At 54.2% G+C, this 17,538-nt stretch overlaps 2 protein-coding genes across 3 annotated transcripts in view; one reads left to right on the top strand and one right to left on the bottom strand.

Annotated features, from left to right (window-relative positions):
- The window catches only part of HIP1 (huntingtin interacting protein 1), a 50,335-nt gene extending 44,628 nt beyond the window's left edge, over positions 1-5,707 (bottom strand). Inside the window, exon 1 of one of the 2 annotated variants that reach the window (XM_049803386.1) lies at positions 5,514-5,707. In XM_049803386.1, the coding sequence (XP_049659343.1) occupies positions 5,514-5,630 (117 nt within the window). In that variant the 5' untranslated portion in view covers positions 5,631-5,707. The remainder of the gene's footprint in view (positions 1-5,513) is intronic. The other variant, XM_049803385.1, reaches the window with a different exon arrangement.
- A 7,968-nt stretch (positions 5,708-13,675) lies between these two features.
- LOC126039772 (C-C motif chemokine 3-like 1) lies at positions 13,676-17,182 on the top strand. The gene is made up of 4 exons (XM_049803398.1): positions 13,676-13,705; positions 15,726-15,943; positions 16,223-16,337; positions 16,854-17,182. Exons 2-4 carry the CDS (start codon positions 15,871-15,873, stop codon positions 16,951-16,953), a joined length of 288 nt encoding a protein of 95 aa, XP_049659355.1. The 5' UTR covers positions 13,676-13,705; positions 15,726-15,870; the 3' UTR covers positions 16,954-17,182.
- The last annotated feature ends 356 nt before the right edge of the window (positions 17,183-17,538 follow it).

Here is a 17,538-nt window from a genome sequence, read left to right as displayed (position 1 = left end):
TCTTCACTGCTGAAGCTATATTCAATTCCAAGCACCTCTAATTCTGATTAAAAGACAGGAGACCGAAAGCATGGGGGTTCACACAGCACAAAGCACAGGAGCTCATTTTCCTGGAGATGAAAGAGCCATGAATTAATCCCCTGTATCACCTACTCCCCCAGGATGGGCTCAGCTGCCTTCAGCCCTCGGTCCCCGCAGCCAGGAGCTATTTTTTCCTGTTCTTGCTAGTGTCAATATGTTTCTTTAAATATCTTTTCAGAGAGGCTATATATATAGCCCCACTCTGGTGCTTTGAAAGGAGCCTCATTTCCTGTGTAAGAACTGAAGTTCTTGGCAAAGCTGACGGCGGCTGCAGCATCCGAACCACAAAAATTGTTTTTTTCAGTAGTAAAATGGTATTTCCTCCACAACTGCGAGTCGTACTGAGCTGGGTCTGGTCTGAAACCAACAGGCCCGCTATGAATGGGACATATGGTGTCATGTTCCCAATTATGTAAATGATGGGGCAAATGGATTAATTGCATTAATAGCAGTGGTCAGGCTGTAACAGTGCCCGAAGGTGGCACAGCCCATCGCAGGGACCAGAATGGGCACAAAGCTGCTTTCAGCCTGCATTTGGCTGTGAAAAATTTTGGTTCCCACATCAAAAGGATTTACTAACTAACACTGGGGGAGTTAAAAAAAAGCCAATTTCATTTGACATCACTTTGTGCCCGCTATGTTTTCTCCTTCTTCTGCATGGTTTTTGAGAGGGCTCCTCCAGCAGCAGAGCAGGAAAAAAAAAACCAGCTTTCCTGCCCCCGTGAACTGGTGATGGGATGGCTCACAGATGTTCAGGACCTTAAAAACCTTTCTGAGATGTGGCATCAGCTGTGTTCAGTGTGCTACTTCTCCCCACCCTGAGCTGCAGAGTTTGACAACCCTCTGCACCACATCAGGGACCTCTTATGATAGGAGCAGTGATGCAGACAGATCAGCAATCACCTTCTGCTGCAAATATGTCTTTCCAGGGTAATTTCTGTGTCATAAATTGTTTTTATTGCTGGTCCAGCAGGAACACACAGTCCTAAGGACCCAGCATGCAAATGTGCAAGAGAAGGTGGTGGCCGTGGGCAACACAAGTGGTCCATGTTTCTCTTTGCTACTCAGTGACTTTCTCAGAAAAAACCTGCATTTAAAGAGATAAAGTGCAAGTTTTTTAGATTTAGTTGGAGGAATTTTAAACAAGTGTCTTCTCCCAACACTCACCACTATCAGGACAGTTCACCCTTAGGATTGTCCCCAGTGGACAAGTGCAGAGTGACCCCAATGGGCACATAACCCTGGTACAAGTCAGCACCACGTCTCCTGGCACAAAGCCCCAGCAGACACGAGCTCTGGGGGACAACCAAAAAACTTCTGCCCCCCCTCCACAACCCCAGGCACTGTCTCCATCAGCACTGTATGGATGTTCTCATCACTGGGACCCAGCACCGCCTCCAGACCAGGCAGCCCATGCTCACAATGAAGCATGGCTGGGACATCAGAGCAACAATCAGGACAGGGGGAAATATAGGAGAGTTATATTGTTGCCTTTGCAGCCCAGAAGACAACACCCAATCACAATATACTGCTTTCCTTCTGCCCAGAAACCACGGGGGCAGGAACAAGGACCAGCGCTCAGCATATGTCCTGCTGGGACTCCAAGGACACTTCCCACGTCTTTGCTTTCTGAGCACATTTGCCCTTCTCCAGTGTTTGGTTTCCCAAAAGAGGGAAGGGGCTGGTGCAGGAGCAGCTGAGCAGAATCACGCTGGGTCAGGAAGGCGACCTTCCCACACCTTCAGCTTTCCAGGGACCAGCTGGCACCACCTCCATGAGTCTGCAATTCTACCTGCACTGATGCTGAGCAGCGCTTGGCCTCACTGGCCACGTCCCTGCTGGGAATGAAGGGAAATTCCCCATGGCAGTCTGAAACACAAGTGAAGAAGCAGCACAGCCTGGCATTTCACCCTGGTGTGTGTCCTCCACACCGCACAGAAATCCTGTGTCCTTCTGACTCTGTTTTCACCCTCAAGACGTTGGCTTATCCATCTGTTGTTGGTCTTTGCCAAACCAGCCAAGCGAGTTGGTGCAGAACAAGATGTGCTCCTTGGCACCATCATGGCACAATGACATTCACTGAGGACCACTGCAGTGAGGAGACAGGGAAGAAGACCCGAGGAGGGAAGATCCTAATGCATCAACCTAAATGAGGAGGTCTTCAGACCTTCCCTGCAGAGCTCTGACACCAGAACATGCTCCTCAATACAACCAGGAGAACTTGCAGGGGATGCGAGCATCAGACTCAGGTATCATGTGAAATACAAATATTTATCTCAACATACAGCAAAATTTTCACTTTTGGTGGTTTTTCTCCTCCATTGCTTGTCTTTGCTCTGTCCAAAGACTTACTCTACCGAGGTTGAGGCAATGAGCAGTGCTCCCTCCTTGTGAGCACCTGCACAGTCGTGCATCTGCAGGACAGCAGAACTGCAGGATTTGGTGTCCCTGCTGCTCAACTTCCCATGAAAACTATCAGTGTTGATGTCAAAAGAAAAGGGGAGACCTTGGGGGTGTGTCCAAACCAGATGGCCTGATCTCTCTGATTCTCACTGAGCAGCTCTTGCCCAGCAGGCAGCAAGGACATGTGCAGCAGTACAATCGCAGGGACACAGTGTTTCAGCATGTCCTCAAGTTTCTCACATTTGCATCACCAGAAAAAACAAGACACCTGACCAACCATGGGAAAAGAAAAGAGGCCACCAGGAAAATTACTCCCATTTATCCCCAAGCCAAATGAAGGATGTTGTCAGAGCAGAGCTGTTGTGCAACATGATGACCACCGTGAAAGCATCTCACCACCAGAGCTTCCCACCCCCATGTGAGTGTCCCACCATCAGAACGTCCCCCACCATAAGAGCATCCACCCACCTGAATGTCCCACCACCACGAGAGCTTCCCAACACCAGACCTTCCTACTACTAGGATGTCCCACCACCCCCAGAGCTTCATAGGGTACTCTCATTTTTCCAAACTGAGTCTCAGACCACATAAATTGGGCGGTGCCAAACTGAAGCAGGTGTTATTCAGGCTCACCGAAGACCCATTTTGACATACTTTCTGCCTGTTCAGGTGCTTTTAGCTCAGAATAGTCTTCCTGGGGATTGCGCTGCTGTCGTGAGACAGACAGGTTTGGAGGCAAGGAGGGAACGAGCCTGTACATGCAGAAATGCAGGTAAAATCTTAATTTTAAAAGCCACTTAATGGATTACACTGTTCTTAAGAAAAGTCACTTTCAAAAAAACCCAAACCAACCCAAAAAAACCCAAACCCACAAAGGTTTTATAAAAAAACCTCAGAAAGGAGAAGTTTGACAAAAACTAGATGACCAAAGTGTGGAAGCTCTGAGGGGTGCCTGGCAAGTTCCCTAAACTGGAAAGAAAGAGAGAATTATGCAAAAAAAAAAAGTGGAAAAAAAATGATTGAGAAAGGAAATTGCACAGAGCTGAACACACAGAAGATCAAAAAGCCAGGCAGGGACTGAGCTCCTAAAAACACAACCTGTGTAATTTGTCTGCAAATTGGACAAGGAAGATTAGATCCATCTAGTACGGATGTGGCAGGTGGCATGAGGGCTCACAGTGCTGCCAGCGTGGTGTTGGGTGCCGCATGTGCCACTCCTCCAGCCGAGCCTGCCACCCTTTCTGGGTCTGCCCTTCCCAGGGGAGCAGCAGCTCTCGGGGAGCACGTGGGAGCTCCGGGGATCCCATGGGGTCGTTTGCTGACACAAAGGAGCAGGCAGGCGACTTCATGTGCAAACTAGTCCTGGTTTCACCTTTAGTGCTATAAATACTTGATTTTTGAGGAACTTGAACAAGGAAGGTAAAAAGACTCCCTGTGCATAATCTTGCATCCAACCTTAAATCCTGATGTTTTTCTTTCTGAGAAAAACCCAACCCTCAGAGCTGATCCTTGATCTTTACTTTCATTACTAAGCCATCACCCATGTGCTGTTCCCACTGTGGTCTCATCCAGCTCCTGCTCCCCCCCCGCACTGCTCCCAGAGGAGCCAATCCCACTGGCTGCCACCTCTGCCCCTCCTTGCCTCAGTTTCCCTTCCTCTCCCACAGTGGGTCAGGACAGCACCGTTTCGCCTTTACTTTCCATCCCTGGACACAGAGCAGGGGTGAGCTGTCCCCAGCTCCTCCCACTGCCATCCATCCCTCTACACCCTTCCCGTGGCTTGTCCAGGCATCTTCCCAACTGAATCCAAGCACGTCCTTTCCCAAAATTGCCAGTTTTTTCCCTAAAGCACCCCTGCTGCCCGCCCAGTTCTGTCCCCACCTTGCCCTCTGTGCAGGACATCAAGCCATCACTTAAAACACAGGTGAAGGGCAGAAAGGGCCCATCCAGGCTCTCTGGATGCTGCCAAGGAGCACACTACTTCTGTTTTTCAACACATTGGTGCCTCTTCCCAACAGGCGCCCGCCGGGGCAGTCCCTGCTCCCCCCCTGCCTGTGCCAGGTGTCCCCAAGCACCATGGGAGGTCTCTGGGGGTAGCACCCAAGGGGGTGACTGACCCCACTCACCACGGGGCCGCACCACATCCCCTCCAGCTGACAGAGGCAGAGGCTGTTGTGTCCTGAAGGCGCCTCTGAGGAGAGGATGCAAGATGGAGCCCAGGGATAGAGAGGGCACTGGTCTGGGCACGACACCCGGCTCCAGATGGGCTTGGAAGCCAAACCCCAACAGCAACCCAAGCCAGCCACCACGTGCCCTTTGGCCAGAGCTGGGTTTGTCCCCCGCCACACGGCCAAGGCCAGAGGTGAGCCCCCCCCCACCAGCAGCCCCAGCTGGGAGAGCCACTGGCAGGAGGGGACCTGGCTGAGCAGCCTGCTGCCGGGCCCAGGCCGCCCGGGGGCCACCGCACTCCTCTGCCCCCAGGCACGCTGCCCGCAGGGGAAAGGCTCAGCCGCAGGCCAGGGAGCCGCCCCAGGGGCACCTCATCCCGGGCCCAACATGGCGACCCACTGCCCTTCTGGGCGGGGCTCGGCTGGCTCCACCCACCCAGGACAGCCCCGCCCACTCAAGCCACCTCCACCTACCTGGAGCAGCCCCGCCCACTGGAGCCAACCCAGCTCACCTGGGCTGCCCCCACCCACTCAGGCCAGCCCCGCCCACCCAGTCAAGCCCCGCCCACCCGCGCAAGCTCCGCCTAGTTGTGCCAACAAAACTCGAGCTAGTCCCACCCACCCAGGACAGCCCCGCCCCCGCTCCTCACCTGGGCTTGCCCCGCCGACTCGAATAAGCCCCGCCCACCTGCATTAACCCCGCCCACGCGGGCCAGCCCCCCCCGGCTGAGACAACTCCAGCTACCTGGCGGTCCCCACCGCCCCCTGCCGGCCCCGCCCCCTCGGGCGGCACTCCCCCCCCGGCGGCATCACCCGCCGGACCGGACCGGCCCGGCCCCTCCCTGCGGCCCCGCCCCGTACCTGGGCACGCTCGAAGCTCTCCCGCTCCGCCTCCAGGCCGCCACCGCCCGCCCGCCGGCTCAGCACCTTGGGCAGCGGGTTGGACACCTGCTTCATGGAGCTGCTCACGCGGTCCATGGCCCCGCCGCGCCCGCCGCCGCTCCGGCCTCGCCGCGCCGCGCCTTCGCCACTGCTCCGCTCGGCGCCGCCGCTGGCCGGACCCCGCGCCATTGGCCCGCCCACCTGTCAGTCACGCGTGGACACGCCCCGCCGGCACCGCCTCCACCCCGCCGGCTCCGCCCGCCGTCCCGCCCCATCCCTCTTATTGGCCGCCCCCACTGCCACTCGGGAGGAGCCTCCCCGGGACGGGTGGCCCCGAGCCGGCTCATGCGGCCGGCTCACGTGACCGCCGCCAAGCTCTCTGGTCCGGCCGGACGCCGCTCAACGGTAGCTCCCGCCCCTCCGCGGGAGCTCCGCCCTCTCTCCCGCCTTCAGCGACCGCCCTCTCAGCACCGCCCACTTCAGCCCTGCGGCCACGCCTCCGTATCATCGCCCTGTGATCATTGGCCTCCGCGCCCGCCGCTCACACCCCGCTGCCCCTCCCTGCGCCTCGCCCGTGTGCGGCGTGGCGCCCCCTGGCGGCGATGGGCGGGGCCGCTGAGGGCCGGGGCCGGAGCAGGGGGCCGGAGCAGGGGGTCGGGCAGGGCTGGGCCGTGTGCCCGCAGGCCTGGCTCTGCGTTGCCCGGCCCGGGCCCGCGGCCAAGCGAGACCCCGGGGGCCCGGGCGACCCGGTGCCGAAGGGCTCTGAGCTGCGGCCGGAGCCGGCCCGGGTGGGCAGGCCTGGAGGGGTCCCACGGGCCCGGGCTTGCGGCCTGCACGGCTCCTGCTGCTGCGCTGAGTCCTGCCCCGGGCTCCCGGCCTGGCCCAGCCCCACGGCAGGATGCGACGTCTGCTCTGCCGCCCGCAGCTTGGCCCAAAATGTAAACAGGCCGTGGGGGAGCATGCAGGCCTGCGGCCATGCCGGCTCCCCGGGGAAGGGCTTCTGGGGAGCCCCGGGCGTGCGGGTTTCCTGCGCGCCGTCTCCCTCTGCTCCTCTCGGTCACTGGCTCAGGTGAGCCCCGCTGAGCAGTGTGTGGTGGCGGAGCTGAGCTGCACTCCCGGTATCCCACTGAGCAGCATTTGTCAGGCTTTGCTTAGCATATGGGATGGTTTCAGAGCTTCACGCTCCTGCCTGGGGCCAGGGAGGAGGTGGGGAGGAGGCATCCCTGGACTGCCAGCGCAGACAGGGTGACCGGCAGCCTGCAGGAAGGTTGTGTGGGCCTTTGCCTTTTGTGTCATCCAAGCTGCGGATGGCGAGCTCTGGAGAGGTGTGCGCTCGGGCAGGAGGCAGCTGCGGGCACAACTGGCAGAGCAGAACAAGGAGGATAGGTCATTTCTCTGGTAACACTGGCAGAGGGGCAAAAAATGGTTACAGATGTCTGAAAAACATGGAAAGAGAAGCGAGAGAAGGTTTTCACTTCCCCTGAACAGCTCGCAGATTGATGGCTGAGGTGCTCTTTTGCATAACCTGATCAGGGCTTATGTCTCTGGTCCCTTCATCCATCAGAGACTTATGCTGGGGCCTGATCTTTGCCCTGTTTCAACCCAGAGAATTGCTGGACTGAGGCTGGCTCCTGTGTTTTTTTGACCAGGAATCCCACCCCACTCTGGAGGTGAAGAATTTCCCACTGGGACCTTTGCCAGAACTTGGAACATTTCTGCAAAATTTGGACAAATGAGTATTTTTGCAAAGAGACTTGAAAACTCTCTAAGACTGCTCCCATCGTTAATCCCCAATGATGGCAAAGGGGGCTGTGCTGGGTCATGCCAGCTGGATCCTTAAAAGCAGGTCATGCAAAATCAGTGTCTTTGCTTCAAGTGGGGAAGAGCTGTGCAAGACCATCCTGTCTGCTGCTGCCAGGAGTGATGGGGCAATCTGGGAACAACTGTTTAGGATGTGGGTTGTCAGGAGTTCTTGTGCAAGCAATTCTCCCTGCATAACTCACTTTTGTGGCTTATTTTTCAGCTGAAACAATTGCCACACAAGCACCCTTCTGTAGCTGCCCAGTCTGTTTGCGTGACAGACCTTACCCTGTCTCTGTGCCTTGGATATCAGATTCACAGCTGATGGGAAATGGCCTACACTGTACAGCAAGGCCATCTCCTCCCACCCCAGCTTGTCTCGACTCTCTGTCTGCCTTCTCTCTAATGTACTTTCTGGAAACCTGCCTCCTTCCTTGGGGCTGGTCCCAGAGGAGGTCTAATGGGTTTAATTCAGCCACTATTGCAGCGAGGTGATTAATAATTGAAGAAATGAAGTCATTGCCGAATGGAGATGAAGGAAAGAAAGAACAGAGGAGGGCATTTGACAAAGGACAGCAAGGTCCTTGTGATCTGCCTGCCTCTCACCCCTATACCTGGCTAAAAGCATCCTGCTCCTGCATGACCTCTCCAGCATGCAGGCCTGGATCTAGAGGGGATGGACCTCAACCCCGAGGTGAGGGACCACGAGGCTTGTGTTAGTTATCTGTTCCCTCTTAATGAAGAGCAGAGTCACATCCTCTTCTTCCACAGCCAGGGCTGAGTGCCCATTTGGGGACCTGGGCTGGCCAACTGGGACACTCCTCCTGCCTGGGCTGAAGCAGAGGAAGGTGGCTGGATGTGGGCCAGAATGGACTTTTTCTACTGGCTGCTGCTGCCTTCGCCAAGACAGGGGCTGTAACAGGATGGAGCTGGGATCCAGCCCATGGGCAGCTGGTCAGACCAACCTGGGCTGGCCTAATCCACCCAGTGGGTCTGCTGTCTTGTACTTTGGGGCTCTGGCCCTGGCTCAGCTGCTCTGCAGGGATTTGGGAGGCTCGCTTCTGGTGGGACCATGTACTTCGTTTTTAGGCTGCTCTGCAGGGATTTGGGAGGCTCGCTTCTGGTGGACCATGTACTTCGTTTTTAGGCTGCTCTGCAGGGATTTGGGGGGCTGCTTTCTGGTGGGAGAGGGTGCCTTGCTTTTAGGCAGGTTGAATGATGCTCTGGAAGTGGGGAAGGCACAGGGCTGTTCCTGTGTGGGGTCTGTTTCTGTGCCTCGGGTTCCACGGGGAGATGGTGGAAAAGGGCTGGTGTGCGGGGCAGAGGAAAATTGGATTGGGCACCGCTCCTCTCACCCAGCAGGTCCTTTTCGGAAGCCATGGCTGGGTTTCATCTGCTTGGTTGCTCTGTGCTCCTCTTGCTTCTGTCCAAAAGGCTGGACTGCAGCCTGGAGGCAAAGGGTGATGAGAGAGCCTGTTATGGGTTGTCTGGCCTGTGCGGGGACAGAAACTGGCTTCCCCGGTGCCACCCACCCCGGTGCAGCTGCTTTCCCATTTCTGCGACAGGAGACCTTGGGCTTGGGCTGTGGAGCATGGTCACCTTCCTTGCTTTCAGTAGCTACCTGGGTTGTCTGCACCCAAGTATCTTCTGCAGGATGGAGACCATGGGTCTGGTGTCTGCTGGGACATGGAGAGGATGGTGTGTCCCCTCTCTTCTTCCCATTGGGCAGCCTAGTGCTCAGCGGCATGTGAAACCCATCAAGTGCTGGCTCAGGCTTGACAGAGGGGACTGGAGCCCTTGCAGGGCTCTGTAGGGCAGCCTCCCCTTGCTACTCACATGTTCCAGGGCTCCCACCCATAACTAAAAGGGGCTGCTCACTCTCCGCCAGGACATTGCTTCTCAGCTTGGTCTCAACCCAAAGAACCTGCAAGCAAACGGGAAGAAGTGGCAGGAGAGGTGCCAGAAGGGACTGCAGGGGCTGTGGGCCCTGACTGGGGCTGAGGGATGCTCTTTTCCTGGGGGCTGGGAGCTAGAGGCTCCCTTTCCAACCCCCTTCCCCAGCCAGACCTGGGAGAGTCCCAGGGTGCTGCTGCAACACTCCTCACCCTCCCATGGTCTGGCCCAGGCTCAGGGAGAGCACAGATCCCCCTTGTTTCGGCAAGAAAATAGAGGCACAGAGAGTGCCACAGTTCTTCCTCTGTTATACAGCTGGCTGCGCCGGAGCAGGCGGGCACAGGGCTCTGTGCAAAGATCCTGCTCTCTTTTCCCGCCTGGAGGTGAGCCCCCAAACGGACCCTCTTCAGTCGCCCCTTTAGACACCCCAAGACACAATCTCCTGAGCCCGTCCGAGCAGATGAGCCACTCCTGGAGGGCACATCTTCTGGAAAGCCACACAGTGGAGAGGGCAGTGGCTGTGACAAGCCTTCCACAAATGCAATCCTGCAACTACAAACACAACCCTGCCCTGCCGACAGGGCTATTTGCTCAGACCCTGGGACAAAACCATCTTATGAGCCAAAGTGCCCACCTGTTGCAGGGAGAGGACAGGGTCTTTGGCGCGGGCTGGTGGTCCAGACACAGCAGGAGGGTCCCTGGTAGAGCAAAGAGCACTTGGGGCAGCACAGTGCACCAGAAGGAGCCTGCTGGTGGTGGCTGTGTGTGTGTGTGTTCATCTTTTGATCCCATTTTTTGAATGCTTTGGGCAAACCAGATACTGCTGCTGAGTCCTTGTCTCCTCATGCTGTCAAAGAGCCCCTGGGCTGCCTCACGGGGCAGTCAGTGAGTGGCAAAGGGAAGGGACAGTCCTCATGCAAGAGGGTGAGCTCCCACCTGGGAGAATGGCTGAGGCAGAGCAGCCGCTTGAAAGGGGACAGGGAGAAGGTCTTGGAGAGGACTGCTTAGCTGAGGAGCATGAGGGTCCATGGGGCCCTCACCTCTGTCCTGGGCAAGGTTTGCTCGCCCAGCTTTTACAAGGAAGGATGTAACCCCAAAACATCACCAGGTGTGTCCTCTGCACTAAAGCAACTACCTCTGCTTGTCCAAGAATTCAAAAGCAAGGCTGAGCATGGTTTCCAGCTGGATCTACAGGAGACGACCCGAACCCAACCTTGGGCTGCAGTTCTGAAGGGTGGCTACCTAGGTGAAAAACTTGCTCTGGAGCAGGGCCTGGAGGTGGGAAGTGTTTGCCATCTGCTGGAGAGCTTCCCCATTGCATGGGCAGCAGGTCCAACTGGAGCATTGCGCTGAGCCCAACACACAACACTGGGGATGACCACCTTGCACTGGCAGCTTGTGCCAGGAGCAGGTGGTGGGAAAGGCTGGTCTCTCCTAAGGTGGGACATGGCAAGTTTGCTTTGCTTCTTTGTTATGAGGTTATGAGGCAGCCTTTGGCTGCCAGAACGTGATCACTGAGAAAAGGTTTTCTGTGTATGACTTGGGGTGTGCAGGGTTGTGTGTAGGACCCCTGTGCTTGCTGCATAACCCAACATTCACTAGTGCTTTTGTGGAGCATTGTCTTTGTTTTCTAGATTCCTGAAATCCTGCGGTCTGACTTGCAGACGTCACAGGTATCTCCAGCTGAAGACAACAGGAGGCAGACTTTGCAAGTACAAAGTACCACATAATGCCAAGTGCTCAGAAATGTCAGATCCTTCGTGTCTCAAAGCTAACGCCCAAATATTTTTCTTTTAGTTTCTCAGAACCTCAGCTGCCATAGCTAAAACAGTCAGGCAGTGCTATAGCTGCTGAGCACACCCTGCTCAGCTCCAGGCAGGTTGGTGCTCGGTACTGAGAGCATCTTCAGTGAAACAAAGGTTTATATGCGTGGCTGTAATTTGGCAAAGGCAGCCTGCATCTGTCATTGGAAGTATTACCAAATTTCTGTGAGGGCCACATCCTGACACGGCAGCTGGCCACCTCCCACTCTTCAGGCTCTTGGTCCAAAAGTGAGGCTTTTCTATGTGCCCCAAATTTGTCTTGGAAAATTGTGCAAACTGCAGCAATGTATTTCTGCCTTGCTGTGTGCTTAGAAACTGTTGGTGTCTTTCTGCTGACATTTACCAAAAATATAATTCATCTGGAGGCATATCCTGATATATAAATTTCAGTCCTGGGATTTCAGTGCAATTTGCAAGCTACTCTATAGACCTTACAGCAGAGCCCCAGATGATGTAGACTAAGGGTCCATCTAGCCTAGCTTTAATATCTCCAGATGTGGCCACAGCAGACCCCTTGAAGAGAAAGGCAAATACTTGTGCTGTGTCCCTTGAGTGCACTCTCAGCCTCCAACCATTCTCATTTTACAAATCTTCTTGAGCTTACTGCTTTGAAATCAAAGCCCTGACTCAGACACATGGAAATTTCCTTGTGATCGCCACGTCCCTTGGCAAGGAGCTCCTCGTTTGAAGAACTGCATCCTTCTGTTCATTTTGAACCTGTCTCTTGCCAGCTTCTTTTGATGGTTTATGGTTCTTTCTCTGGGAGAGACAGTGAATAATCGCTATTTGTCCCTTTTTCTAGGCCACTCGTCATTTTGCAGACTTCAATTCCCATGCTGGAAAGTCTCGATCCCTCTTGAAAATACCTCTTCACATCTGAGATCTTGCTTGTCTTTCTTGAAGCCGTACCACCCTGTGATCGCTGGCTTCCCACAGTCATTCTTGTTCTGTTTCCAGCTGATTTGCTCCCAGTTAAAACCAGTTTCCCACATTAGTGATCTGGCAGCTCCCAGGGGCACTGTGATAATGTGATCCCCCAGATATGACTCCAACCTACCAGTTGGTGTGGTGGAGTAGGCTGCCTTCAGGGCTAAGAAAAGACTTCCTACTGCATCCCAAATCTGTTCTGGTGATGGATCCAAAGATACCATGTGTGGTTTCTATCAAAGGCTGAAACACACCATAAGGCAGAGGTTTTACAGACTCTATAAATAAATACTATTTAGGATGTATGATATGGAGGAGGTTTTAGAAATCAAAATATTTAGAGATTTGCATTATTTGTCTTGGCAGGAAGGAGCAGTCAAGACTGAAATATGAAATCTTCCTTCAAGGAAGGAACAAAGTTGAGGAAAACAGTGAATAGGGGGAATAACAGAGGTGTCAAAACCTCCAAGAATTCCTTTTGCAATGAATGGAAGCAGGAAACACAGCCCGGTATGTCTGAAAGGAGAGAGAATTCATTGAAAATGTCTAGGCACATTTATATTCCTGATAGAAAATATTGATTTTTCAAAATGAATCTTGACATTTCCATCAAATCCATATTTGAATATTGCAAGAACATCCAGAACATTCAGCTAAAAGCAGCTCCAAGCTGGGCTGTGTTGGTGTGAGCTGCATCAGCGAGGATGTCTCCAGCTCACTCCCCAGTCTGTTCTCCTCCTCTCAGTTTTATTCTAGTCCCTGTGTGGAGATGTGTAACAGGAAAGTTAAGATTGGTCTGAACAGGGAATGTGTGCAAATGTTGGGTTTGAACGCCCTTGTAGAAATGGCAGGAGCCAGGGATGAAAGTGGTAGGCGTTGGTGGCACCTAGGTTAGCAGGTCATCAGTGCATCATGATCATCTCATCTCAGTCTGATCTCAATCTCATCTCTCCATGTGGTTTCCCAGTCTGCCACTCGGTCAGATCTGTCTCCAAGCCTGTTTCTAGCACCCTCAGCTTCAATCTGCCGTCTGTTGCCTCAGGCAGGGGTGTCAGTCTTGGTCTGTTATCTTGGATATGTCAAGCTGTCATGTCTCTTGTCTCAGGCAGCACATCCGTCAGTGATGCCTGGCCAGCCCCATGGGGACAGAGATGTGCAAGGGGGCCTGCACGGTCCGGGCAGCTGCTGCCCATACACACTGTCCCTGCCCAGGACCCCAGCTTCACCTCCCCCTCCCCCAGCAACCCTGAGCAGCAACTGGGTAAAAAGGGTGCCAAGAGCTCCCAGAGGTGGGGGAGGCATGGAAGCAGGGTGAGGGGAGTCACTTATGGCTAGGCTGGAGGTGCAGCGTGGCTGAATTGGGCATGGGGATGGAGGGGAGCTGCTAATTCTCTGGCTCAGATGTCCTAGGAGCACAGATGGACATGTTGCAGGAAGAGCTGGAACAGGGAGGCAGAGGGAGTGCAGAGGTGTTGTGGATTTGGGATTGTGGCTCGGCACACACCTTCCTTCCAGGTTGGCCGTGCTGCTGCCAGTGCTAACATCTCATGCAGGGTGCCTGCAGCCTGCCTGGCCCCTTCCTGGCAGCTCCCCGGGACAGCTGCTTTCCTAAGGCTCCCTGCTAGATTAAGTTAGATACTTCAGGCAAGATGAGCAACTCCTGACAGCTCAAGGGATGGACCAGCAGCAGGCTGACATCTTACCAGCCCCACTCTGTGCAGTGTGGGGGTGAGTGGTTCAGCCCAGGACATTGGTGGTGGGACCTCATGCCTCTGGAGGTGCAAGGTTTCATCTTAGCATCTGAATGGGCTCTGGAGCACAGGGCAAGAGGGGTTATAGAGCAGGCAGGATCCCAGATGAATTCTGAGATCCTCAGCTGTTCAGAGCTGGGTGCCACGAGTCCTTCTCTGCCACAGGCGAGTAAAGCCTCAGCCTTGATTCGTGCTGTCTTGGTTCACTCTCGCTCTGGGAGTTTAACCCCTCAGCATGATCTGGGATGGCAGCAATCCCGTCAATGGGGAAAGAGAGATGGAGAGAAGTAAATGGATATGCCAGTGCCCTCACTGCTGGAAAGGCAAAGCTGAAGACTGAGCTACACTGGCTGCAGAGGAACCATGGGTTGTGGGCTGAATGGGGGCTGCATTCTTGCTGTGTGAAGGGAGATGCCTGTCCCTGCTAAGGAAGTGTCTTTCCAAAAGCCCCACTGGCAGCATGTGCCCTGGGGTCCCAGGGCTCTGCAGGCAGACCCTCCCCGGCTGCCTGCCCTCCAGGCTTGTAGAGGCTCCCTGCCTCCATAGCAGCAAGGCACCCATGTGTGGTCTCACCCTGGCTCAGATTTGCTCATACTTAGTAACAGTTTTTTACTAAAACAAAAGACTCTGTGTAAAACAAATCCTGCAATGCCACCTAGCCCATGCTTTCTAACAAGTCTGGCTCACTTTTTCAAAGAGTTCAGTCTACTGAGATGTGGTGATGGTCTGCATCGTGCCCTGGAGCACTTGGGAGCCCCAGGCCTGGAATCGGCTTTCCTTCAGCCGGTAGAGGAAATCTCCTCATTTCCCTTCTAGTTCCTCCTTTGGGTTACTAGAAGGCCACCACTTTGGGCAGTGGTGTCTTTTTTTTGTAATCATCCTCCTCTGTAGAGGAGCTAGATCCCTTTCTTCATTGGACCATCATGAAAGGCAGCCTGCTCGTGTGGCTTTCCCACTGCAGCTGTGGTTGTTCAGCACCTGGATGCATTCATTAGCACCACAAAGACCTCAGTCTTCCTTTGCTCTCCTGAGGTTTCATCCACAAGCCTTTGCCTGGAAGTCAGCAGAGCCATTCTGTAGGGATGTAGCATTTCCAACAGGACTTTCTCTGCCAGCACAGTGACACCATTTCTGTCCCAAACAATATGAGCTAAACCAGCAAATCTCCTCTGTATGTGTCTGTGGCTGCTGGGACAATGACAGCAATGTCAGGAGGGTGTCAATTCTACACTGCTGGAACCAAATAATCATCTAAACCAACTCTGCTTTGCCAACACAGTCATGAGCTTCTAAAGTTCTTTGTAAACGTTAATGGCTGATTCTCATGTCCATGGATAAAGTAGTGCTATTTTAGCTGTCACTGGTGTTTGTGAAATGGAAATGTAGTGACCGAACCAGTTTCCTAATGACTTGCTGCAAGTGATGGTCAAGGACAGAAGAGGAGCCCAGACCTGGGATGGCATCGCGCTCTACCCTCTGCTCTGCACGCTTACATACTGATAACCTTCTGGGTCCCACAGAGAAAGCCCTCATCTCCTTGGGGCAGTGCTACCAGTGGGGCAGGGCATGGCTGTTGTGTGCCTCGCCAACTCGCTGGGCGGGCAGCCAGGGAGGGCTGCCTGACTCATGGACTCTCCCTGGTCCAGTCGCTGTGGGAGAAGTGAATTGTCCTCAGTTTGTCTGTGATAGAGATATTCTAGGAAACATGAGTGTGTGGCAGCCATGGTCGTTCTCCATCCATTGCCATCAAGTGACTTCTAGACAAGAGGTCCACCTACTAATCTTCTGAATCATTACATCTAGGTTCTCTACAAAGTCCTTTGCTCAGGGGAAAGGAAAAAAGAGGTCATCCTGTTCTCTATCATTTCATGGTATCATATCATTATATAACATGCCACGTCAGGGCACTGCTCTCCTCGGGGCTCCAGGCACTTCCCTCTGTGGGACGGTGTGGCACCCCTGACACAGCACTTTTTCCATTGTGTCATGTCTTTCAGCAATGTTTCCGGCATGTTTCCGTCCTCACTTGCTGTCCCCCTCTATAAAGTGGGCTGAACCCAGGGATCCCACATCAGGCACAACAAGGGGCACTCTGCAGCAGTCTAGCCTGACTCCTAGAATTTATCTCCACCCAACAGGAGCATGAAGACCTCCACAGCTGCCCTTGCTGTACTTCTCATGGCTGTTCTCTGCTACCAGGTCTCCTCTTCTCCAAGTAAGTCCAATTTCTCTTCTCTGAGGAGCTCTCTCCTCTTTCTTTCTGCTGTATAAGGTCTAGTGATGCTTGGCAGCTCTCCCTTCCAAGCATCTGCTGTGGGAAAGGAGAGGCATGTCATGCTACTCCTTGGCTTCCTGAGGGAAGGATGGCTGTGGTGGGAGCCCATGGTGGGAGCAGCACCTCCTCAGTGGGGACCCTCTGATCTTCTGACCCTGCTTCTCCCCACTGGTCCTTTTCCTGGTCTGGTTTAATCAGAAAACTTTACTTCTCTTCCAGGGTCTGTCAACATGTCTGGTCCCTGCTGCATCCAATACAGCACCAAAGCATTTCCCTCGAGCCGCGTGGTGATGTATGAGCACGCAGCCAGCCACTGCTTCCAGCCAGCTGTGATGTGAGTAGATCTGCCCAAATCCTGGGGGGCCCTGCTCCACTGAATAGTGGCAGTGCCAGGAAAGCCACATCACACCCCATCCTGGCAAGGGAAGACACCAGGTTGGGTTCTCCCGTGTTAGGAGAACAGGCTGGAAACATCTCAGAGGCCAATCCCATATTCCAGGCAGCCAGTTTGTGGACCTCACTGCTAGATCTGAGTCAAAGAGCTTCTGCTGGTCACCCCCCTTATCCCAAGATAGCAGGACTCAGGCAGGATGGTGTCCCAGCTGGAGTAGGCATTCTGGGGGCAAAGTGGCTTACATAGCAGAGAGCAAGACATCTGTAATGACATAAAGCCAAGCCCCCACCCTGTATTTCCCTGGGGCTGTTCTGCAGCTATAGAGGTGTCTGGTTTGGTGGGGTCACCAGTGGCAAGGAGCAGGTGGTCCTCTCCTCTCTCCTCTCCTCTCCTCTCCTCTCCTCTCCTCTCCTCTCCTCTCCTCTCCTCTCCTCTCAACTGGATTTTCTTCTGCAGATTTACCACAATCGCAGGCAAGAAGGTCTGTGGCAAACCTGATGATAAGTGGGTCCAGGACATAGTGAATCACCAAAAGGACAAGGCAGGCAGTGGATAAGCAACGCCTTGCTCCCTCCAAGCATCACCTCTGTGAGGACCTTCTCTCACGGACACCTCCGAGACACGTCCCTTTTTTTCTTATTGTCTGTGAATTTGGCAGACTATTTAATACAGTGTTTAGCTCTTTTATTTAAGTTTATGCAAAGGTATTTTTAATTTATTTGGCATTTTCAGTGAAACTTTTCATTCTCATTTGTACTGATTGTGTTGAAGTTATTTTGTGTAATAAAAAGGGGCAAAACTTGCAGCTTCTCCCACTGGCTCTTGGTTTGCTGTGGTGGGCAGTGGTGGCTGGGAGGGGGTCCAGGCTGACACTAGAAGAGCCTGCAGGGTGGCGGAGCGGCTCCCAGCTGCCCCCCAGCACAGTGAAGTGGTGCTCATCCTGCCCACTCCTGGCAGGGCTCTGGGCAGCTGCCTGTGCCTCCTACCCCTTGCCTACCAGGCTGTGCTTGAGCCCTGCCCCGGTCGATGCCCAAGCTTGTGGCTCTCTGCAGTGGATGGGTGTCACGGGGGATGTTTCGGCACGGGCTGCGGTGTGGTAAGGCGCGGGTATCACCAAACTCACCTAGCACCTTCAGGCAGC

The sequence above is a fragment of the Accipiter gentilis genome, chromosome 6, assembly GCF_929443795.1.
Source record: "Accipiter gentilis chromosome 6, bAccGen1.1, whole genome shotgun sequence".
NCBI lineage: Eukaryota > Metazoa > Chordata > Aves > Accipitriformes > Accipitridae > Astur > Astur gentilis.
This window is presented reverse-complemented; position numbering and strand designations above follow the sequence as displayed.

Excerpts from the sequence above, each read along its gene's own strand:
- LOC126039772 (XM_049803398.1), top strand. The coding sequence starts at position 15,871 with ATGAAGACCTCCACAGCTGCCCTTGCTGTACTTCTCATGGCTGTTCTC. Across the intron at positions 15,944-16,222 it reads CCAGGTCTCCTCTTCTCCAA|GGTCTGTCAACATGTCTGGT; the intron begins GTAAGTCCAATT and ends CTTCTCTTCCAG. Across the intron at positions 16,338-16,853 it reads TGCTTCCAGCCAGCTGTGAT|ATTTACCACAATCGCAGGCA; the intron begins GTGAGTAGATCT and ends TTTCTTCTGCAG.